The sequence below is a fragment of the Anastrepha obliqua genome, chromosome 5, assembly GCF_027943255.1.
Source record: "Anastrepha obliqua isolate idAnaObli1 chromosome 5, idAnaObli1_1.0, whole genome shotgun sequence".
Taxonomy (NCBI): Eukaryota; Metazoa; Arthropoda; class Insecta; order Diptera; family Tephritidae; genus Anastrepha; species Anastrepha obliqua.
This window is the reverse complement of record NC_072896.1, coordinates 13,266,969-13,292,878: the sequence shown is the minus strand read 5'-3', so window position 1 is coordinate 13,292,878 and position 25,910 is coordinate 13,266,969. Positions and strand designations below refer to the sequence as shown.

Sequence of the window (25,910 nt, the reverse complement as noted above, 5' to 3'; positions counted from 1 at the left end):
AATAAATTTAAATGTTTTCTCAGAAACAATTCTGAAAATTTCGCTGTTTTTCGGCCTTCTAACTGTCCTTCATAATATTGAGTTATGGCAATTCACTTTATTGTTTATCTCCTTTAGAGCCATTCTTCTTCTTCTTCTTAATTGGCGCGATAACCGCTTACGCGATTTTGGCCGGGTTTAACAAAGCGCGCCAGTCGTTTCTTTCTCGCATCGGATACTTTCAGAGTCGAAGCTGTGGGCAAAAAGTAAGGTGAATTTATTTGTCAAACTTCGCGGAATTAAAATTTCGCTCAAGTTATTTTTTCCATGAGTTGGTAGCACTGTTAATAACATCTGGGCCAACTTTCAGGTGAATGTCATTATCAGTAATATATTTACGCTTGTGTTTACCAAAGGACCAAGAGTGCATTTTTCGATTTTTACAATGTCTGATTTGATTGAGCAGAGAAGTGCCATCAAATTTTGTTTGCGGAATGAAATTTCGGCTGCAGATTCGGACGACATGACCCAGCCAACGTATTCGCTGCGTTATGTCTATGTCGTTGTAAAGCTCGTACAGCTCATCGTTCCATCGCCTGCGATATTCGCCGTTGCCAACGTGCAAAGGTCCAAAAATCTTGCGCAGAATCTTTCTCTCAAACACTCCAAGCGTCGCTTCATCGGATGTTGTTATCGTCCACGCTTCTGCGCTATACGTTAGGACGGGCATGATGAGAGCCTTGCAGAGTGTTAGTTTTGTTCGTCGAGAGAGGACTTTACTGCTCAGTTGCCTACTTAGTCCAGAGTAGCACTTGTTGGCAAAAGAGATTCTACGTTGGATTTCAAAGCTGACAATGCTTGATTATTAACTCACATATGATAAAATTACCGTTATAATAAAGTTCTTTAAAGCCACCTACATAAAAAATGTACTATATGAAAAAAATGTACTTAAGGGGTACCTGACTTTTTTCCAACACTGTATACAATATTTATCAAGCATATGTGAGTATATTTATCTTCCTATAAAACCAAATTCATCGCATTTGTATGCTGAGATAACAACATTTTTCGTCTAAACACAATTCGCTTACCACATACAGATGCATACATACAGATGCATGGTATTTTGTATGAGGCCTAAAAGTCTACATACTGGCGTACTTACATATACATTTGTACTTACCAATAAAACGCAAGATATGCCAAACGGATAGGACCACCATGAATTTTGTGTTGAATTTACATATGCAATGAATAATGCATCCGTTGATAATTTCATTACCAACAAGCAACCGGTGCGGTAAATTAGGCCAATACTGAAATCAGAAACCAAAATAAGGAGCGTAAATAGGTAGACAAATAAACGCAGACATATGTATAGGTAAATATAACAGGTATATATAAGCAATGGAGTGGCGATTAAAACAATATTCTGACACAATTAAGTTTAGACACATACACACACCCACGGGTGCATATACATATTGCTTGCTGTGCTGTGTGGAGAGAATTAATGAAATGAAAATGTTGCAGTAGATGAGGCTGATTGGTAATTAGTTATAACAACAGAAATAGTTTGGTGTGTAATTAAGTAATCATATCAAAATACTCGACTACTGGGAGCTAAGTTAGCAAGTCAGCAAGTAGCAGTGTATGCCGATGCGTTTCATAATTTATTACGGAAAATTACAGCAAATTTAAATACCATAGATTAAATATTGAAATGTTGCAAATAGAATTTTCTATTTAAATAACTTATTTTGCTGGCACTCAGAGCTGAATATTTCTGAGCGAACGAACATAGGCTTGCAGCAAATGTCTCACCTCAGCGGAAGTAATCGTTTAACACTTGAAAAAGGTTGGTTAATTTTGTAATCCTCTACTCTTGCTCTAGAACACACACTAAGCCAGTAGCTTTTGTTTACATCTGATATTCATAATTATTAAGTTTTTTTAGCCTTTTAGCATACCAAAAGAATCAATGGGCATAAATTAAAAAAAAAAAAAGATTCTAATGGTTCTCTACCCAACAATCTTCCAGGCAGAAGTGCATGCCATAGAGGTGTGTGTAAGGAAATGTCTCCGAAGAAAAATGAGAGGAACCCACATTTACATACTTTCAGATAGTCAGGCGGATTTGACAGCCTTTCTATAAACTACAATCAATTTGTTAGGGAACTTCAGCACAGTATTATTAGGCTGGACACGAAGGACATCAAAAGGAAAAGGAGCAGCCGATGATCCGTCCTCGTACCGGCCGATTTGCCTACTGGACACAACAGGCAAAATACTCGAGCGTATTATTTGCAATAGACTATTGCCTAAACTAGAGGGGAAGGGAGCATTGAGTACAATGCAGTTTGGCTTCCGGAGAAACCGTTCGACGATTGATGCAGTTACTACGGTTGTCAAAACGGCTTCTAAAGCATTAGAAGGAAAGCGGTGGCGTTGGGGCACCAAGGAATACTATGCTGTAACCACATTGGATGTCAAAAACGCCTTTAATTCGGCAAGCTGGTCGCACATCTTGAATAATCTGTATGAAATTGGCATTCCGCCGTTTCTTCTCAGGATATTAAGGAGTTACTTCTCTGAGAGAGAACTAATGTATGAGAGCAGTGCTGGAACAAAAAGGTACTAAGTTACTGCTGGCGTGCCGCAGGGATCGGTCCTAGGTCCTGTACTCTGGAATATCATGTACGACAAAGTCCTTCGCTTACCGGTATCCAGAGAGGTAAGAATAATAGGCTTTGCAGATGATATAGCGATAGTGACGGTGGCTAAGCACATACAGGAAATGGAACAGATTACAAATGGAGCGATAAAACAAGTGAAAGATTGGCTCGAACAGGCGGGACTCAAATTGGCAGAGCAAAAAACGGAGACGGTTCTGATAACAAGTCGGAAAAAAGTCGAGCAGATGAGAATCAGAGTGGGAGAGCTGTTCACTCACAACCGGCTCTGAAATACCTAGGAGTTATGATAGATTGTAGGTTAAATTTTAAGACCCATATTGACTACGCGGTAGAGAAAACCGCTAGCATACAAGCGGCACTCTCAAGGATCCTACCTAACATAGGTAGTCCTAAGTCAATTAGAAGGAAATTGCTTGCAAATGTGGCCACTTCAGTCCTCCTGTATGCAGCCCCAGTTTGGGCAAATGCGGCGAAACTGAAGGATAACAAAAGGAAGCTACTGTCTGTATATAGGCATGTTGCGGCTACAGAACAATATCGGATGACGCGGCGTTTGTCATAGCTGGTATGATGCCAGCGGATATCCTCGCGAGTGAAGTGAAGCGAGTCTATGACAGATGTGCAGCGGATGTCGAAATAAATAAAAAAGCGGTGAGAGAAGAAGAGCGGCTTGTGTCACTAACAAGGTGGCAAGACCGATGGAATACCTCCAGTAAAGGGCGATGGACCTATAAACTGATTCCTGATTTGCAACCATGGCTAAATTGGAGTTTTGGAGATACAACCTACCATGTGACATAGTTCCTTTCTGGACATGGAGGTTTTAAGAAATATCTGCACAGGTTCGGGCATGATGACAGCCCCTACTGCCCTGTGTGCATCAATGTAGAAGAAGACGTGGAACATGCCAGTTTCCACTGCCCACACTTTATAACAGGAAGAATAATTCCAAATGCAACTGACGTAGTCGAGTTCATGTTGCAATCTGAAGAAAAGTGGGAGGAGATAGCTGCATACGCTACTAGAGCTCAAAAAGAACTCAGATACATTGAGCAAATGAGACGCATTAACCGATAGACATTAACGAAGCTATATAGATAGCCAGCCCTGCGAAGTAGTACGTTGAAGCTGTTCCGCAGAGAGAGTGGTGGAGGAGACGGAGTTCAAGGGTTTACGTACGTATGAAAATTACTGACTGTGCGTGGTCCCGAATGAGGTGTACCCTTAACAAGCAGTATGAATCGGGCATGCTGTCTAAGTTGACGGCATCTATGAAAGATTCCCCCTTCGTAAACAAAAAACACGAAGGACGTGACAGAAATGATATAGCGCACCATCTAGCTAAAATAGGGGCAAATATGGCCCTAATTGGTCCTGAGCTTTTCTGGGGACTTCCAAAGGGCCACATCACCGAACTTCTTAAGAGGTGGGGGGGAGAAGAAGTTCATTGAAAACTGGCAAAATTCTATCGGTCAGCGATAAGCGAAGCAATTCGAAACAGATGAATTTATGATGCGTTACTTTCACTCAGCAATGTAGACTTAAGACTTATAATTGGTTACTTTAGTCAGGCCACTGCAGACTGAGATACCACTTAAACGAAATTGATGTCACCATGGTTATGCACCGGTGCGGAACTCCAGTCCGCTGCGAGCAAGCTTAAAAACAAGCAGGCACCAGGACCAGATGGAGTACCTGCAGAAGTCGTGAAGGAGATCACAAAAATGCAACCACAAGTCTCACTAGACAAGTAAAACGCCTGTTTAAGAGAGGAAATTTTCCCAGTAATATAGAAAAAGCAGTAGCTCGTGCTAATATGCAAGGGGATGCCAACCCTAACCTCCTATCAGCATATCGGCCATTATGCATGCTCCACACCGTAGGCAAGCCCCTTGACAGACTGATCAACCTTCGGTTGGCCGGAGCCTTAGATAACGCCGGAGGACTATCAGCAAGACAGAACGGCTTTGGATGCGGAAAGTCTACAATAGGGGCAATCGAAACTGTCATAAATAGTGTAGGAGCAGCACAACAGGGCAGTATACAATCCAGTGGTATAGTCCACCTTGCCATTTCGGATGTAAGGAACGCTTTCAATAGCGTAAGAGCTAAGGTTCAAAATTCCGGCATACTTACAGCACATAAAGAAGAATTACTTACGAGACCACAAACTCGTTTTCAAACTCCAGAGGGTTCTTATTGTATAGACGTCAAATTTGGAGCGGCACAAGAATCAATTCTCGGTCTCGACTTGTGGAACATTAATTATGACGAGATATTCAAGATAGAAATGCCCGATAGTACCTTTTTAATCGGATACGCAGACGATATCGCAGCAGTCATCACAGCACGAAACCTTGAAAAAGCTCGTAAAAAACTTAACCAAGTAATGATACGAACTCAAACGTGGCTAGATTTACGTGGCCTCAAATTAGCCACAGCGAGAACAGAGCTAATACTTCTAACCAAGAAATCCCTCCCGTAAGAAGTTATCAGGCAAACTTGCTCCAATACGTTGTCCACATAAAAGGTTCCAAGGTACCTTGGCATAAGACCGGACCCAAGACTAACATTCTGCGCTCAAAGTAAAGAAAGCCGACAAGATGGCATCCCTAATTAGTAGACTGATGGGAAACATCGGAGTTCCAAATCTAGAAAAAACGGGAAATAATGATGGGTACCACGCTTTCCGTTCTCTTATATGAAGCTGAACTGTGGAAAAATGCGCTATAAGTAAATCATCGATGCAAGCTCTGAGCATCGATACAGCGAACGACAGAATGTGTCCAGCTACCGCACAGTATCGGGGCCAGGTGTTCAAGTAAAAAGCGGTTCAATACCGAGGAAGAAAGAGTTAGTAAACCTGCAGCCCGCGAAATATAGGATTAACGAAACACGCTGCAGATGGGCGTCGAAGCTAATAAAAGACGTATCTACATGGTACAGTAGGAACTTCGGTAAAGTAAATTTTTTTACAAGCCAAATGCTTTCCAGAAATACCTGCTCAAAATAAGAAAAAGCGAACACCCTACATGCATATGCATATGGGGATGCCGCCGAAGATGACGCTGAACTAAGGAGTGTCCAATACATGCGCTGAGAAAAAAACGTCGAACGCTGGAGAATGCAGCCGGTCATATAACCACTGAAAATGTAATCGACAATAAGCAAAGCAGCGAGGAAACGTGGGAAATCATCAGTGGTTGCGCAGAAATAAATTATTCTAATGAAAAAGCGGGAGGTGAACACGGGTACACAGGCATAGACTTTGTAATGAGGAAGATGGAGTTCCACTCTGAAATAATGCGAAAGCAGTTCCAGCGTGGGTGACGGTGCCAAGGGAGGGGGAGTTTTTTAATATCCGGGCATACCTTTGCTACTTTGATTTTAAACTCTCTCATCCGCAAAAAAAAATACTGTTTTTAGGTGTTTGGCCTCGCTCCTCTTCTTATTTATGGCGCTCGTTTTGATGTTGTTCCAGAAATGGAGGGACCTACAAATTTAAGCCGACTTCGAAGGGCAGATGGCTTTTTATGAGGAGTTTTTTCATGGCAGAAATACACTCGTAGGTTTACCATTGCCTGCCGAAGGACGATCGCTGTTAGAAAAAACTTTTTCTTCATTTTGGTGTTTCATGGAGATTCGAACCAACGTACTCCAAATTACGCCGAATTGAAGTCACACACCAACCCATTCGGCTACGGCGGCCGATAAGATACTTCGAGCAATAGCAGCAGCGCCTTGGTACGACAAGAACTTGAACATACACAAAGGCCTACCTATGGTCGATGACGAAATCAAAAATAACAACGAAAAATATCTTAAGAAATTACAGACCCACCCGCAATAGGCTTTATGGTGTTCTCTGAATTGGTGGCTACAAAAAATAGCAAAAGCTAAATTTTCGATTAAAAGTGAAACTAAGCGTAATAAAGTTCTTGACTTTGTTGTACATTTCATTAATGCTCCGCATTTTAGAAGGAAACACGCAAAGAAGTTACGAAGAAAAGAAAATTATTGCCTTTGAAAAGAAGTGATATAAAATAAGTTACCGTAACTTGAAGCGAATTTATGCCATTCGGCAAGTCAACAGGCTGAATGATATAGACAATTTGCGAACAAAACGGGCAATCGTTCAACTACAAAAACAACAATGACTTAAAAAATAAATATAAGCTAGCACTACATGTGGCTTACGCTTGAAGAGCATTGAAACTGACTTACCGTCTACGCATCGCCACATTGAATTTATCCTGCGGATGCGCGTGAATATTTCGATTTTTATGCCACAGCCATAAAAGTTTCTTGATTAAAATGAAGAATAGCGCACAAAAGAGCAAAACGAAGAGTAAATCGACGCAAATAAATATAATGAAACTGAGTGATGGCCCGCTACCGTTGCCTGTGAGATTTGACTCCAGGTCAACTGCGTCCATATGCGCATCAAAGTCACTACGGTAGGCAGCAGCGGTAGCGGCGGCGGTGGTGGTTGCCGGTTGGAAGTTATTATGCCAGCCGGCAACAGAAAAGGTTGTTGAAGTGGCAGTGGATGTGGAGTGGATGTCGGAAGACGATGATGTTGAAGAGTAATGATGAGAATCGGTGGTGGCAGCTGCAGAGTTTGCAGTTGTTAATATTCCGCTGGCAACGGCTGCTGCTGCTGCTGTTGCTTCCGCAGTGGCAGTGGCATCTAAAGTTGTTACGGCTTCAGCGCGCAATATGTTACCCGGCGTTGTTGTGCTCGCTAGTGCATTGCTTGTGTTACTGTTATTCGTCTCAACCCTCAAACTTAACGCGGATGAGGCTGGCGGGGAGTGCGCCGCCAGATGCGCCACTAAGTAATCATTTCCGTTACTGTATCCGCTACCAAGTGTGGACAAGCCATGTGGCATACCCAACACAGCGTCGGACATGAAGTGTGTTGTTGGTGATGTTGTTGTGCTCGCTGTTGTATTGCTCATCACTTCCAGCCACCAATTGCGCGGCCATTTGCCAATAATGCTGCATATGAGCGGTACAGCGATGGCGTAGAGCAGTGGCGGCAACCAACTTATGCCGATAACGGCGCGCAGACTTACCGGAAAGTAGAGCTCTTGTACCAGAGCCACGGAACGTGCTGCTGTAGCACCCGGCACACCGCCACCAAAGCGTCTATTGTTGGTGGCGCTGCAGTCGCTTGCAATGCTATTGTCATTGCTGCCAATATTGCCGCCGCCTACGCCTACGCCTCCGCCACCACCACCACCACCGCTGTTGTTGCTGCTGATTTGTGTAATGCTTGTGGTGACACTCAAACTGCTCGCATCGATGGTTGTTGCGGAGGTGGCGGTTGTGCCGGTCGCGGCATTGCTATTGTCATTGCCACTTGTGGAGTTACGATGTTTATTCATCTCGCGGCGTTGTTGTTGCTCGTTTTTTATTGCCGTTGCGCGTGCACTTGTCGCTGCTGTTGTTGACATTTTGTTGATGTGCAACATCTTTTTCGGCACCAACTCGGAATTTACAACCAACGCAATCGCAATTGTGGTCGAGACGCCGAGCAAGAGCAGTGAGGCAAGCGATGAGTTGACAATTGCGTGCCAATTCTGGAATGAGAGAGAAACGAGGAAGAGCAATAAAAACAAGTGAGTAACGACCGAATACGTATGTACATAAAAGTATATTTATTAGGGACGTAGACGCTTCATAAAGAAATTGTTGGCGATTATATAGGGTGTTTTTTAAGAGCTTGACGATTTAAAATGATAACACAAAACAGAAATATTATTGGAAATAATTTTTTTTTATTAAAATCTGGCAGATAATTTCATGGAACTTTTTAAATTCGACATCCGGCGTATGTCCGCCGCGGCTACGAATTGCATGGCCCATTCGATCAGTCCGATTTTTGAGTACTTCTTCAAAGTAAACTGTATAATAATTCTAAATGAGCCCAATCAGTAAAATATGCGACGCAAACGATGGTCATTTGCCTTCAATCCAAATCAATTCAATCAAGCCAAGATTTTTAGTAAAATAGTCAACGTAGTCGTAGGACAAACGCCAATAAAGTTAAACTAAATTTAAGAACGATAACGAATTGACATTTCAGCGTTTTCCTCAGCACTTCGCTCGATGAAATTCGCGAACAAATTTATTTTTCGAAGTAAATTTTTTAGAATTTAGAAGCATTCTTCTGACGTTAAATGTTTCATGATGACTTGCCAAACCTTACTTACGCCATTGTGGAACACAAAAATGTCAACCCAGTTTGCCACTATCAGCTGTTAAACTATTCATGTAATTATCGATATCGATAGTTCTCCTGCAGTTAAAACATCATCAGATTTTCCACACAAAAAAAAATTTAAAACGTGCAAATTACGAGATAGTCTTCAAAAGTTTGAGCTTGCGAATCAGTGCATCGCGAGTAGGACTTGAAGCCTACGCTTCCATAAACTCCCTCTTGGCAAAACTACCGATCAGTTCCGGTTTATTTAAGTTCATTGTTGATTAGTCGAGGTAGCTTAATCTAACCTAGTTTTTTTTTGGTTTTTTGTTTTTTTTTTGTTTCATGGAGGTAGCAAAAAGCATTTAAAGCCGAAAGTGTGAGACTTGCCTTTCGACTCGCCAACTAAAAACCCACTCCAGCCCCGTTTCTCTCTCGCGGGACAACCGTTAAGTATTACTTTACGTGAGAGGGAACGCCCCATTGCGTCTTCATGAAGATCGCCGCTGTTGTTCAGCGCGACGCAGATTGGTAATTACTATTCTTGCCATATTATTGACAGTGGATTAATTCTCTTCTGAGTAGAGCATAATCTTTACTAGATTACTAACCATTATTGGCTTCACAACCCTTATACTCAATTCTTCCCTTTCGAACGAGGGCAGGCAAAGAAAACAACCTCTGCAACTTCAACTAGTTGTCACAAAAAGAGCAGTGCGGGCCTTCTTCATGCTTAAATCTATGCGGATAAGATTTAAAGCATCCATGTACACTAAGTACTTGGGTAAGGTATAAGTCTACCTGCCCATGTTTTCCATTTATCCATTTGAAGATATTCGGAAACAATCGATACGTCCATCGTCCGTTCATTGAGTTCTTCCATTTCTCCTGCCACGTACGAATGCTTCGCTTCTGATCAGTCTTTCGGTTGGTCAGCTGTGCTGGATCCACTCGTTGTTTTTTTATCTCAGCGAATTCGAAAGCAGTCAACTTAAACGGTAGCAAACCCGCGGGGACTAATACAGCATCCTCCGATATTGTGCGGAATGCGCAGCTCATAACCGATATACCGATTTAATGCTTTTCATGTAGGAGCTGCAGTTCGTTGCTTCGACCCAGGCTGGCCCATCAGAAGGCTCCTTAGGACCTCTAGTATTCACCAAAATCTGGGTTAATGCAGTTACCACCTTTCCTGCTTTATCACTGTCGTATGTTAGGTGCTGCTTAAAGCTCAGCCTGTGGTCAATAGTTACTCCAAAATATTTGATGTACAGCTTAGACTCCAGTGTGTGGTCACCTCTTTGTAATACTAGTCCTATTGACAGGCACTACTATCTTGAATACATTATATCAGGTTCAATTTAACTTAGAGGCTCCCTACCTCAGGTTGGGAAATAGTTGAAAGCCCTGCGGAGAAATTTCTGCAACTGGGTCATTCTTGATTTCATTGAGATTCATTTGATATCCAGACTATGATTCACCAGATATACTTCACCTTCTTCCAGACAGAGTCTACACTCGGTCTCATTCCCAATGTGAGTTTTTGAGAGCTGGTAATTTAAACAATAGGGACCTGCCAGAAAGCCAACTATTTTCCTTGTCTCTACTTTACGCATTTTATGCAGTTCTCTATTGTAGATAAAGGTTTTATAAGCCTTTAGACTTAGCGGAGTTCTTGTGTACCTAATCTGAGCTAATCTAGAAACATATTTAAATCAATAAACTAACAACTTTTTAAAAATAAAAATGTGTGCCACCAATAGCATACAATAAAGGTGGTCAAGAAGTAAAACCTTTCATAAGATTTAATATTTCGATAATATTGGGTAGTCGAAAAAGTCTTTTCGTATTTTGTCAATAGATGTCGTTGGCGTCATCTATCTCCAGTGCTACCAATCACATTGTGTCATATCATATGGTGTTAGAAAGGTGACATTTTAAGCTTCATTTAACCAAAAAAAATTAAATTCGGAGAAGTTGAAAAAAAGGTATAGCTGTCAAAAATGAGTGAAAATAATGAAGAAATTCGCTACATTTTGAAATTTTTGTATAAAAAATGGAAGAATGCCACGCAAGCCACGAATGAAATTTGTGAAGTTTACGGATACGATGCTGTATCAGTTCGTGTAGCACAACAATGGTTCGCTCGCTTCCGTTCTGGAAATTTCGATGAGAAAGATGCACCTTACTCCGGTCGACCTATCGTTGAAAAAGTTGATGAAATTTGGAAAAGATTGACCAGGACCGTCACATAAGCTACCATGATATCGCCAAGGCACTAAACATTCATCATCAAACGGTTTTAAACCATTTAAAAAAGGCTGGTTACAAAAAGGAGCTCGATGTTTGGGTACCACATGAATTGTCTGTGAAAAATTTAATGGACCGAATTAACATCTGCGATTCTTTGCTGAAACGAAATGAAATCGAACAATTTCTGAAGGGAATGGTAACAGGAGACGAAAAGTGGATCAAATACGACAATAATGTTCGAAAAAGATCATGGTGCAAGAGTGGTGAAGCTCAACAAAGGGTCGCAAAGCCAGGATTAACGCCTCGGTACATATTTGGTTTAATAATATAGAAATACGAAAAGACTTTTTCGACTACCCAATATTTCGCATTTGCCAGGCTCGATGAAAACGATTGGAGAGCGCCCATCTGCGGTTACAGCAGCCTACGCCATTACCTGTGGCGGGTGCTGCCTCCTGGTGGCCAATCCATGATTCAAATTCTCGTATGAACGGTCGGTCAAATAAATCCTATTGTGTTGGGAGTTTACGAATTGCTCAACTTGAAAAATTTTCTCGTCAGAAAACACAATGTTTGGAAATTGACCGCGTTGGGCCAAGCGAAGCAACTCCTTCGCTCTCTAAAGCCTGACTTGTTGCTGTTTTGTTGTGAAATCATGCTCCGTTTGGATCTTGTAAGGCTTGACTTTAAGATCATTTTTCAGTATGCGACGGTTAGATGTCTTCAGTTGTTTCGCCATTTGATTGGCACTTCGTCGAGGATTTCGCTCGTGACGTTTCAGTATTTTGATGACCACCTCCATGACGTTTCGAGATGCTACCAGTATCAATATAACGGGTAATGGTGCGATAAACAAAAACTTTATTTACTCTAAGATGCTCGAGCTCAGGAACAATCGGTGGTTGTGATTTTCCAGCCAAATATAATGCAATCGCTCTATTACCTTTGAAATCCATTACTGATTTTATTTTTTCGCGTTTACTCTCAGCAAAATGCTTCCGCGCGCTTGTAAACAATACTCTGGTCTGTAATTTTGCCAACTAACAGACATCTGATGTCAGTTCAGCAGCTGCGCGAGCGCCCTGAAGTTGGTTATACTTCGAGTGCTGGGCCCTGTATTACTAGCTGTAACTATTAAAAAAAATTGGACTGCGCTGCGCTGTAAAGCATAGACGAAATAGTAGTGACCTGCTCACTGATTTAGGAATTCAGATAGCAGCCTTAGAGGTAGCAGATTTTCTAATCATAAAGCATACATTTTTCATCCTCGCTTTGCTTGCTTATGCCCGCTTAGAACGCGTAGTGGAGTTTCGCATACAGTGAACATTAGGGCGGGACGATTTAAAAATCGCTCATTGCTCTGTGAAAATCGTATTCTGAGGATCAAAATAAGAAACTTTGCAGAAGGAACCATACCTCTAAAACGAATTCTGATGTTCCCCAATTTGGGTCGAACGAAAAATCCCACTTTGACCCATTTAGAGTGCTCCAATCGAGTCCAAATGTATGACCGAACCCCACTAACTTTTAACGGCCGATCCACCCATGCCAGTGGCACACCCCCTGGAACTCCCCTGGGTGGTTGCCATTACAATAATTTCAAAATATCACCATTTTTGGCCTTTACATGAGAAAAGAAACTAAAAAGTTCGACCCAAATTGGGGGACATCAGAATTCGTTTTAGAGGGATGGTTCCTTCGGCCAAGTTTCTTATTTTGATCCCTAGAATATGATTTTCAAAGAGCAATGGGCGATTTTTTTGCCTCCCCACAAATCGTCCCGGCCTAGTGAACATGCAAAAAATTGAAATTTTTCTAAAAGCGCGAATTTTGTTTTTAAATTTCAATTACAATATGAGAGAATTAACAAATTTTTTTAATGCAGCCTGATAGTAAATATTTCAAAGTTTTATCGCACAAAAATAGTACTTCGATCAGTTGAGTAACTTTTGATTTATTGCAGTTTGAACACTAATTTTATGATTTTTTAACACATTTCATTTTATAGACCCGCCTCTTTTATAACTTTATGAAATTTAAGTCTCAAAGAACTTTCCCATAGACATTAGCTTCTAAATGCAAAAAACTGTGTGAAAATTAGAGCTTCCGTTGCATAGTTATTATCTTACATCTGTACATACCTTGCGACTTTGTGTTAATATATAAAAAGTAGAAATTACATTTATACCAGTGCCAACTCTGTAAAAACCTCGTTTTTAATATTTTCAAAGAAATAAATTCTTGCTGCCCACTTCTCTTACATTTTAACTACTAATTAAAGACCGCAAAAGTGGTCCACCGCCATCGAAAAAAATGCTTGTGAAAGCTTGGCTGGTAAATGCCTTTAAGCTAAACCCAGACTGACACAGAGCTAAAGAATGGAACTTGATAAATTAAATAGGCGAACTGCATTAGACCACAGTAAATTACGATTATGTTGCCAATTTATTCATGTGTGTATGTTTGTTTGTAAGAATGCTAAAGAGCAGAGCTGTAGTAGCAGAGCAAGTCTAAGAAAAGCTAACGTAGTCTTTGGTATTTGTCAACAAGGGATTTAATTAAATACAGAAATGCGAACCGACAAATATTAAATGGAACATACGGAATTTATGCAGACATAAATCTGTACATACATATAAACCTGCAAGCAGACGGCTCTAAGCATAATTTGCGAGAATTTTATTATCAATGCGGCGACAGGCGCATTCGGCCTCTACGTACTTATGCGTAGGGGGAAAATGAGGAACGTAAAATACAAATAACTTCTTAAGTATCTAATTCCCTACTCGCTTTTTATGTGTTTGTGCATATTTAAGGCTATTCTGCGCATTACTGTGTGGTGACTTATTCAAATTACTGCTTGGTTGGATGTTGTGTACTTTGAAGTTTTAGTCATAAAAAAGTAAATAAAATAAAAAATTGTATTTGAGTTATTTGCATAGAAAAAACCGCTGATATTTTCTCATTTGCCATTTGGGCAGCTCAATGCCAAGGTTAGGCTAGGTTGAGGTGGTTCTCCACTCAGGCTCACAGCCCATTGTGATGCCGCGTGGGGAACTTGACTTTATCTCTCATAAAAACCAGTGAGTACTTTTGAAAAATTTTAAAAGATTCCTGGTTTCCACAGTACTGACTGCTTCCAATTCATTAAAGATATGCCCACCTAAAATGGTAAATCAACGTTTGGATAGAGCAGAGCAATGGCACAGAAGATGCGAGATCGTCTCTTCCTCATTTAGACAACTTCTGCAAAAGTCATGTGTTTGCGCGCCCATCCTCTGGGCGGGCTTGGCTATTAGGCAGTGTCCCATTATAACTGATATCAATGGGCTAAGATTGTTCTAATTTCGGCTCAGCAAAGATTCTGCGCGTTTTGCATTGAAAGTCGGTCACAGTTGTCGTGCGATTCTGCATATGGCTACATTACGCCGTCTTTCGTTCGCTGCTGCTACAATTTTTCCAAAGATAACTGGTTTATATGTTTGTAAAGGTATGCCTATATCATTGTCTATGTACTCATTGGCCAATTTAGTGCCGAGTCTTGCTAGTTTCTCAGTTTTGCAATTACCCTCAATATCACAATGGCTAGGAACCCATGTTACCTTTAGGCGAAATGTCACAGCCATATTGTTAAGAGATGTGCGGCAATTCATGACTTCCTTGCAGGTTGTCGACTGTTTTGTAAGGGATTTTATAGTCATCCGGCTATGACCGAAAGTCTAGACGTTATCTCCAGGTATTGAATCACACTGCACCAGCTGTACGGCTTTCATTAGGGCCATCAGTTCAGTCTGAAAGACATTACAGTAGTCGGAAAGCCGACAATTGAAGGGAGATTTCCAGGAGCTCGAAATATACACCTCCGCCCACCCTGCGCTCGAGCTTAGAGCCATCTGGGTATACATGGATGGATTCGCCCTGTCTTACATCGTTCCGTTCTCACTCTTCTCTCGAGGAGAGGAGGGTCGTGAACGCTGTAATAGCAAGTGTAGGCATGAATGTATAGTCACTGTAGTTCATGTTTTTAGTCCATGTCGAGTGATCCAAGAAAATTGTAAATAGTCTTGAATTTTTCGGGAAATTAAACAAATTTTGAAACTTTTAAAACATTTCGAGATTTATTTAAGGTTGAAAATTTTGGTATAAAGTTTTTGGTGTATAAAGTTTTTTAAATTCAATTTTAATCCACCTTTCCTAACAGTTTTATTGTAGATAGACATACCCTTTATTTTCTCCTGGTTTCATACTAACCAGGATTACAATATAATAATATTAATAAAAAAGTTGATACACATAAATTGCTTTTATCTTTAACAGTATTCGTCTACAATTAAACTTCTATATTTCAATTCGGAAATATTAGCGGGATACGCAGATGACATTGCAGCTGTAATAATCGCCCGAAACACTGACGAAGCCAAAAGGAAGTTAAATCAGGTGATGATCCGAGTTCAGACATGGCTAGAAGACCGCAATTAGACACGAGGCTAACTTACTGGGCGCACATAAACCATGCTGCCACAAGAGCTGCCAAAGTAAGCGGCATGTTAAGTAAGCTCATGGCAAACCTTGGAGGTTCAATGCAGAACAAGCGAAAACTTTTAATGGACACGACGAACTTGATTCTCTTATACGGATGCGAAATATGGGCAGATTTGCTAAGGGTGCAATGTCGGCGGAAAACTCTGCAAACTGTGCAACGCATCTGCGCTCTTCGAAATGGCTTCGTCATACAGAACAGTATTTGAAGTAGCGGCATTAGTTATCAGCGGATCCATCCCTATAGATATTCTAGCACAAGAGCGCAAACGGAGATGGGAGGCAAAAAACACAGGAATGCCAGTACCTCGCTTTTCCGATATTAGAATTCAAACGCTCACTCTTTGGCAGGCAAGATGGAACTCTGAACGGTATGGTAGATGGACAGCGAGACTAATACCCGATCTAAAAAAGTGGGTATAAAGAGAGCACGGTGAGGTTAACTATTAACTCACACATTTTTTTTTCCGGACATGGGTCCTTTCGCAAGTATTTGTGGCGAATAGGCAAAGTGATTTCATATATGAAGATACTGAGTATGATGATGTGCTCCGCCACCTTCTTTAAATGCGAGAGGGGAAACGTAGAGAGAACAGGTCTGCAACGAGCTATTGGTGTATTTACACCTGAAGAAATTATCGAGAAAATGATGATAGACGATGGAAAAAGGAATGCCGTCGCAAAATTTTGTGGAGGATATTATCCGAAAAAAGAAGCGTGAAATGGAGAGTTATGCTGAAGAGCATTGAGCATAGATTTCTCAAAACAGGCGACCCTGGACGCAGGATGAGTAAGTAAGTGTCCTTCTTAGGACGCCGTCTTGGCCCTCTACCTCGAAGCAATGCGGAAGCAGTCCCGGGGTGTAGGTAAAAATCCAAGCGAAGAGGAGGGATATTTTTAGTGGAATCACCACACACGTAGTAGCGACGTTTACTATATGGTGCGAAGGCATTTTTTTAACTCAACCTCACTGCCAAAAAAAAAAAAATATATATATATATATATTTCAAAGCGTCAGTGAGATACCAAAGAAGACAGCCTCATCCCAATGCGCAAATTTCGTTTAAAGTATTAATAATTGCTTCATGACTTAAATAAAGCTTTCTCAAAGCTTTATACGTATCGGTGTTTTTTAAATTGGGCATCTTCCTAAAAAATTATTTAAGTTTTCCAATTCATTCAGCTTAAAAAGTTGCAGTTTAAGTTTCTGTGTCTTTCAAGATGTCAAAGATGTCCTCTAAGATCACTCTTGGTCTTCAAAATCCTCATTATTTTATAATTTTCATTGTTAACATTTAAAAACTTTTAACGGGTATTGTGATCTTATTCTTTATAGATAGGTATACCCTCACTTTCTAGCAATGCCTGTTTATTTTTCCTATCTAAATTTTGTAAAAATAAAAAATAAATAAATCACTTTCCTCTATTTTGAATTTGAAAGCTCCACTCAATGTTCAGCTTTCTCCGTAAACTTTGAATTGCTTTTGACCAAACAAATTTGTCTCTTAACGATAACTTTCGAAAGTTTGTGTGGCAATCTCGTAGCGTCATAAGCAAATAATGTTTTAAAAATGTGTCTAAAGTGAAGTTGCAATGTACATAAATGACAATTTGGGCTGTCTGTTTCTAAGAAAATACAATAAGATGGCGTAATTGTGGACAGATGAAAAACTCGCTTTAAAAAATACAATTGAATTTTATCAAATTCTTCGAACATCTCCAATCCCCCTGCGTGCACCGGTTAACTCCTGTGATTTCTCCTGTGACAGCTAAAAACAATTTCCCTTTCGCAGTCAGTTTTCTTTTATTTTTGATTAGAAAAGTTAAGGGAATTACACTGTTAAACATTCAGGGATTACTGAGCAGAATCTTAGCTCTAAATTAAAAATTAAGAAAAAAAAAGATCTGGAAATGGGGGGTGTTTTGGAAAAATTACCGACAAAAAATTTCCAAAAATTAAAAGAATATTATTTAATTTATTCCAAAATATATTTTATCTTCAAAAACAATTTTTTTAATGTTAAAAAGAACCAAAGATATTTGAATTTAAGACACTTCATATCAAAAATTGTCAGCGTTGAATAAATGGAAAAATTATATATATTTTTTTAATACTTTTTTTTCAGTTTACTTTCCTTCTATACTCAAGCGTCAACTAATTTACTTTTTACTATAATTAGACCTGAAAGTAAACTAATTTTGTTGAAAAAAATAATACCATATCCAAAATACTTGTATCACTTGACATGGAATCGCTTATTTGGTAAAAATTTCCATTTGGTAGCTACTGTACCGATGACATGCCATCGATTTGTAGTCTCGCGAATGTTTGCTTCTGCTGTAGGTAAGTTTTAGTATTTGAATTCCTGCACTACAGCAGTCTTAAGTAGTAGAGTCGATTCTGCTATACGGGAAGGTTCCATTTTTATATGTGGACAAGGACTCCCACTTCAACAGAATTTATTTACAGTGTACTCTCTTCTAAGCAGACACCTAAGACACTGAAAAATATGTCCGCTTATGGAAAGTGTCTGCTTAAATATGAGAAAAGTGTGAACAAGTTAATAATGTGTTATGGGAGTCCTGTCCACTCAAGAGGAAAATATTAAAAGAAATCTTAAGGATTTGTGTTATGGGGTTATGTTGTTGTTGTTGTTGTTGTTGTTGTTGTTGTTGTTGTTGTTATGTGTTATGCACTGAAAAAAGTGTCCGTTATGGGAGGTGTCCGTTGGGACTGTAAATATACATAATTACAATTTTATATTACTTTCATTAATTATTTAGCAAATATTGAAGAAACTGACTGATACGCCTTCATTCTACCCAGAACTTTTTAAACTGTTACAGGAATAAAAACAACAACCCATCCACTGTCTTCATTGTTTTCATTGATGCACATTTTATATGCCTCGACTTACACTATTGTCTTTAGAAAAAAGTTCTATCCAGATAATTTTTTTTTTTGCCGGTGAGGTTGGGTTAAAAATGCCTTCGCGCCATAAAGTAACCGTCGTTACTACGTGTGTGGTGATTCCACTAAAAATGCCCCTCCTCTTCTCTTGGATTTTTACCTCCACCCCGGGACTGCTTCCGCAATGCTTCGAGGTAGAGGGCCAAGACGGCGTCCTACGAAAGACACTTACTCACCCTGCGTCCAGGGTCGCCTGTTTAGAGAAACCTATGCTCAATGCGCCTCAGCATAACTTTCCATTTCACGCTTCTTTTTTCGGATAATATCCTCCACGCAATTTGCGACGGCACTCCATTTTCCTTCGTTTATCATCATTTTCTCGATAATTTCTGCAGGTTTAAATACACCAATAGCTCGTTGCATAGCTCTCGCATTTACAGAAGGTGTGCTCCGCATCATCATACTCAGTATCTCCAAATATGCAGTTTGGTAGGCTCACTTTTCCCATTCACCACAAATACTTGCGAAAGGAACCATGCCCGGAAAAAAACTGTGTGAGGTATTAGTTAACCACACCGTGCTTTCTTTCTACCCACTTTTTTAGATCGGGTATTAGTCTCGCTGTCCATCTACCGTACCGTTTCGAGTTCCACATAATAGATGTACTTGACTGTCAACAGCCTTGTTCCCGAATCAGCATTAAGGGGGGAGCCCGCTTTAGAGGTTTCAAAAAATCTATTTTTTTTTGCATAAATGTCTTCCCAAACTATCCAAGAAGCCTGTACAAGGCTTTTTGGTAAGACATGGGGACTAAACCCTAGAATGACCTTCTGGACATTCACCACAGTTGTGAAACCCATAGTCACTTATCCATCCTTAGCATGGTGGCCCAAGGTCAAGCAAAGAAAGGCAGCAAACGAATTAAGCAAACTGCATAGCCTGGTATGTGTTGGTATTACAGGGGCTATGAAAACATGTCCCACGGATGCATTGGGTGTGCTCCTGAGCATACCACCGCTTCCAATTCTAATTGAAAGGGAAGCTCGCTCGAGTGCCTTAAGATTAAAAGGTATATCTGAACTTAAAAGTGGGGATATGAAAGGACATTTAAAGATCTTAGAAGACTTCCTACATAGTCCCATTCTTCATAGGGATGATATACTATCACCCAAACCAATACTCTTCAGGAACTTTCAAGTTATAATCAATGAACGAACAGACTGGAGAACTAACTCTATCACTTTCAAACCTGGCTCCCAGCTATGGTTTACTGATGGGTCCAAATTGGAAAATGGTAGAACAGGGGCAGGAATCAATGGGCCCAAATTCAAAAAATCGATTCCGATGGAATCTACCCAACAATATTCCAGGCAGAAATACATGCCATTGAAATATGTGTGAGACAATGCCTTAGAAGAAAAATGAGAGGTACTCACATCTACATATAATAATAATAATAATAATATCAAAGAATGTGTCCTAAAAACTTCAGAAGCAAATTCAAAATATTTTCGGAGTTACAGAAGAAATTGTGAGCGAAAAATTTTTGAATTTCTCACTTTTTGCTTAATTTTCTTGGTTTAACTAGAAGCTATACTATACGAAAATAAAAACTTGTTGGGCTTTTGGTTTCAGATAAAAATTGTGACCTGCATCTTTCCCGCCGCACAACACATGCAAACTCGAGGCGCCACGGCAAAATGCTCGTACTAGGCATAATATGACATATATTTTAATGAAAAAATTTGAGCATACTGTTTAAAATATATAACAATAAATATATAACTAAACCAGGCTGCTCCCCTAAAGCCTCTGCTGGGCATCAATTTTTATCTCTTTCAACACGAATACAAATAAGTAAATATCTACCGCTTCGCCATCTCATTGCCCAACCTCGACCACTACTTCGATGAACCGATGGTTTGTGGCTCTTATGAAGCGCAGAATTGGTCCTATTCCCACGCCAGACAGTTCCGTAAGAGCATTGAATAAATATTTACCTAGAAAACCTGCTCTGATTTCAGCTAAGGCTAGACAATTGCAAAGGAAGTGCTCAACTCTTGCTTCCTCTTCTTCATCTCTACAACTTCTGCAATATTCATGGGAAAAAACTTCTAGTCTCAGCGAAAGCCTAGCAAATAGCAAATGACCGGTGACACAAGTCACGATCTTCGAGATATCCTCTCTTGAAAGACTAAACAATTCCTTTGTCTTTTTCTTATTTATTTGCGGCCAACTATTCTACAAAGAATCAATGTACAACTTTTGCAGCAACGCAAACTGCAGCAAAAACAAAAAAATATATATATAATACATATTTACTATCATTTGACTAAATCGATAGTTCTGACAGGGAGTGGGATTACATTAGGGTAATCTAGATAGTAATTTTAATTATATTTTAAAAAGTAAATAAATAATAATAATAATACAATTTTTCTTGATATTTCTTTGGCTCTCGGACTTCTTTAAAGTATGAGGATATAATAATTGCTCACTACGCAAAGCCGTTACTAAAAGAGTGAGTAAAGGGCACTTTTATTTTTTACTTTTATATTTTTCAATATTAATACCCTTAATTTCCTTTTGTTTTGTGTAAGATTAAGCGCTCTTTACTGACGCTTAAGAAAACCCAATTTTTTATTTACCGGTGATATACTTCGCTACTTGAATTCATATGGATAAATTAGATATCCATTCTGTTGTATTGCAGCGACTTGCGTTTCTTCATCTATGCGCGCATGCATTTTAAAATTCTTTCTACTTCACAATCAAAAATTGCAATTGTTTTGAAAAAGATACGAGGAAAGAGACTCAGACAGATAAAAAGCTTAAAACAATTCCCGACTTAACGCGGACAAAAGTACGAGTCATAATCACAAAGATTTTCATTCGCTTATTTTACTTATTCACTTTTACACACACACACACACATCCATACACATACACACACACACCAATCTCATCGGACTTAAGACTGACGTGTTGTTGACTGTGCAAAGGGACGTGTGGAATGAAGTTGGATTATTGCAGAGGATAAAATTATTATTAAACCCTGCTGTTCTCGAAAGGTGTGCTTCAGTTTTCAGTTTCTGTTTGGGGACTTTAAGCCCATCAGCTTTGGCTGCATAAAAATTTTAATTTCTACAACTTTGTCATTGTTGCTGTTGCTTTGAGTGTGTGTGGATGTGTGTGTGTGTATTGGCGTTAGGGTAGTTGTCAACAAACGTTTGCGTTTTTGCTACATATTTTGTGTGTGTATGTATGCTTGCTTGTATGTGAATTTATATTTATGTGTTTGTTCACTTGCACTCCCAGTGGCTTAAAAGCGTCTTGTTGACGTGAAGTGATAAGCTAAAATACTTTTGGATTTTCTGGTGCAACAAACTTAAAATCCTTCTAACTTTTTGCCGAGTTTATGATTACAGTATTTACAAAGAAAAGATCAACATTGGTGAATTAGTAGTTTTTTTTTTCTTGTGCAACCATGGAAATGAAAAAGTTTGCTGACACAATACTTGGCACTAAGTTTGGGAGAAGGGGCTAAAGTTTTTAAAATGAAATATCGGACATATTAATATACCTACCATAATAAATATGTATGTAAATATGTGGCTGCAGCAGTTGTGGCATATTTGAGCTGGAGAACTTTTAATTCGGTGTATACTTTTAGCCTTTTAGCGAAACTAATCAGTTGGTCTAAAGCTGAAAATTTAATTCATATTAATATTTAAGACCTACAGCTTCGCTAGGACTACGCGCCAAGCACCTCAACTTTTTTAATATTAAAAAGGTTCTTTTTTTTAAAAGACCAAATAAATTATCTAATCGAGTCCAGTATCAGAGCGAGTCCATGTCAGTGATTCAATTATTTTGGACATTGTCGAAAATTCTTGAAAATTCGGTTTATTTGTAACCTTGAGTATAATAAGTTGCTAGGGATGCTAGTGAATTGGGTTCGTTCGATGCCGGCCAAAAGAATAGTCACGGTGTGAGCAGAGGAAGAACTGCTGGTGTCATCCGGGGTTAATAGAGGTTGTCCCCTAGGCGGTGTGCTGTCTCCATTGCTCTGGGGCATGGTGATCGATCCTCTGCTCACCACCTTAAACGATTCGGAAGTCTACGCACAAGCATATGCAGCCGACGTTGTCTGTTTGGTAACAGGTCCTTCGCTTTTGAACATCTGAAGGAGAGTGCAGAAAACTCTGGATATGATTGACACTTGGTGCTGTGCGAATGGGCTATTGGCAACCTCCACTAAAATTGGTATTCTGATCTTTAACAGAAGGAGGAAGCTTGATGGACTCGTTCTGCCTAAGCTAAAAACAGTCACAATCCAGCTATCCCAAGAAATCAAATACCTTCATTAATCCTCGATAGTAAACTTCTTTGGAAGTCACACGTTGAAACAGAGACATCCAAAGCTAGCTTCTGGTAGTGGAAGGGTGTTTTTGAGAAAACGTGAGCAAGGTCCTATGGATCTACACGGCTATAATAAGACCTATTATCACATATCCATCAGTGGTCTGGATGAGTACACTTTCTCTCTTGCGAGAGTCAGGAGGACCTTATCGAAACTACAGCGCACTGTGGCCATCTGTTGCACCGGAGCTTTTCCCCGACTACTTCAGGCCCGGCGTTAGATACTCTGGTTTGTCTGCCACCACTTGATTTTTTCATACAAGGAGAAACTTTGAAGGCCATCTGTAGGATGAAACACAATGGGAAGTGTACGACCCCTTACCAACATTGGACATTAGAGTAGGCATGGACTTCAATCCAATGATCCTCGCCATTCCCCTTGGCTCCATGTCATCCAGAGTCGTGTTTGAAAAGAGATACAGTGTGCTGCCAGAGGCTCAGTTTTGGTCAAACTCAGAAAATGAGCCCGACAAACATTGTTCTCGCATTTTTACGGATGGCTCCAGCATTGAGAGCGGGTCCGGCTCTGGTGTCTACGTGGATTCAAGCGGGACAAAATTACACTTCGCTCTTGGAATGCATGCATCTGTGTTTCAGGCGGAGGTGTATGCTGTTCAAGAAGCGATGAAATTTGTTTTGGGAAACAGATTGAGAGGCAGATCTTTGTGTATCTGTAGTGACAGCAAAGCTGCGGCCATGGCCTTAAGCAGCCCTTCAACCACTTCAAGGGCAGTCGAGTAGTGTAAATCCAGGCTGAACTATGTCGCCAGACATAACCGAGATCTCTGACTTTTTAGCCAGAATGGCTTCTGAGGCCAACTTCCTTGGCCCGGAGCCCATTCTGCCACACCGTTCTGCAGCCATTAAAGCCATGGTTAGCAAACGGGTTACTCTAACTCATAGACGAGCTGATGGACAAAAATGATCTTATCTTTCATGTCCGACCGACTGTCGCAGTTCCTCCTGTCACTAAGCAGACTTGACCGTTTTACCTTATGGCAAGAACTCATGATGCACGACGTCCCTGCAATCGAAGAAAACAGTAAGCAAAACTTTTACATTCGACCGAACTTGGCGCGCTTTTCGGTCTTGGCTCGTGCGGCAGCTTCGATTGAGATGATTGAGCTTTGGTTTCCACGTCACAACCATAAACCCACAATTCCCCACCAGTCACCAGTTATGACCCTCTAGAGCAAATTTGGGTCGTTGCGGACAGAGTACAACATCATATTAGCGATGTTCATGCGATGCTGCTTTTGGTCGAAATTGAGCAGTTTTGGTACGAATTTTGCGACGACCCGTCTCATGTCCAAATCATTGAAAAAAATGGAATGGCACGAGTCAGTCGATATGTCTAGGTCCTCAGGAACTTCTCTAACGGTGATTCAACCAATACCATTTTCTTCACTTCATAAATTTGTTCATCTGTTGTTGAAGTGCTCGGGCGTTCGGCACGCTTTTCGTCGTTCACTTCCTCTCGGACTTCTGAGAACATTTTGTACCATCGATAAACGTTGCTTTGGTCCAAAGTAGCTTCTTCGTATGACACAGTCAACATTCGGAATGCATCCGCGCACTTAATTTCGTTTTTCACACAAAATTTGATACAGGTTCTTTGATCCATCTTTTTGAATAGGTAAAAAGAAGACGAGCTGAAACACGTGCAAGCCAAGCAGCTGTCAACAATTAACTGAACATTCAAAATGGTCGAACTCGGCGGCAGGAGTGAGAGAAATGAGGACCAACATATCGCCACGAAAAATCGAATATACGAAAATTCAAAATTCGTGATACTTTTTGAACATATCTCGTATGCAGTTAACTATCGGTGTGGTTAAATACTTTGTTCCGAGAGTTTTGCGTTTTTTTGGTTTGGGAAGGAAGTTTGTTTATTCGAATTTGGGCAAAATCAATTCAAGCTTCTTAACCGTTGGTGCAAATGATGTGCAAAAAAATTACTAAATACGGTTTAGATTTTCATGAGAAATCTCTAAAAAACGTGCTTTGAGTAGCACTAAGTTTTAATTCCTAAGATCTCTACGAAAAGGTAAAGACAACAAAGGAAACTTTAAGTTATCATAACATTCCCAATTCACCAGTTTCATGCTTCACCCGTCAATATGAGTACGTAAAAGTATCACTATATTAAAATATATATGAAAAAATACATGAATATAAGAAAACCGCTATGTCAGCATACAACAATAAATATATCAAATAAATGTTTGGTTCAGAGTGCCCAGCAAAATGTTAAGTGCTTTTGGTTGTGTGGATGCGTTGTGGGAAGAGACTGGACGCATGAGTTGAATTTCAAATTAATAACAAACGACAACAAGCAGAAATGAAAAGCAAATAAAATTCCCCGCAGTGACAAAAAGTTGGCGGCGCTTTGATGCTGGCTCTTGGAAAATGCTGCTTGGTTGGCTGGCTGGCCGATTGGTTGGCTGTGCCCTTACTATTTATCAAAAAAAAAAAAAAAGTATAACCAGAAATGGAATAAATTTTTGTGAATCAACAATCATATTCCCGATGCTTGTAAAATTTAAAACCGATGGCGGCTGGCAAGTTCATGGGTATATATTTTTGGGCGCGGAAGAGTTTATGCGACATCATCGCCGTATGAATGTGTGTGTGTATGCATATATTTCTGGCTGTTTCGCGTGTGCACTCCCAGTGAGACAGTCGGGGTGGTGCTTGGTTGATTGTTTGCGTAGGGGAATTTGCATGAGAATACGAATTGAAAAACAACAATACTCAAAACTCAGAACTTTTTATCCCACAAAAACCATAAACAAAGAAAAATAAATATGTAAATAAAAGCTAAGATTTTTGAAACTTTTGTTTGTATTTATCTGCAATTGTGGCCTTTGTCGTTACTTAAGGCTTTCTTCTGATGACA

General features: G+C 40.0%; 1 protein-coding gene across 1 annotated transcript in view; it reads right to left on the bottom strand.

Moving 5' to 3' along the window:
- The window catches only part of LOC129247446 (uncharacterized), a 311,844-nt gene that overhangs the window by 57,973 nt on the left and 227,961 nt on the right, over nucleotides 1-25,910 (bottom strand). Inside the window, exons 13-14 of the mRNA XM_054886576.1 lie at nucleotides 6,903-8,263; nucleotides 1,166-1,298 (exon numbers count right to left, since the gene is read on the bottom strand). Of these exons, the coding sequence (XP_054742551.1) occupies nucleotides 1,166-1,298; nucleotides 6,903-8,263 (1,494 nt within the window). The remainder of the gene's footprint in view (nucleotides 1-1,165; nucleotides 1,299-6,902; nucleotides 8,264-25,910) is intronic.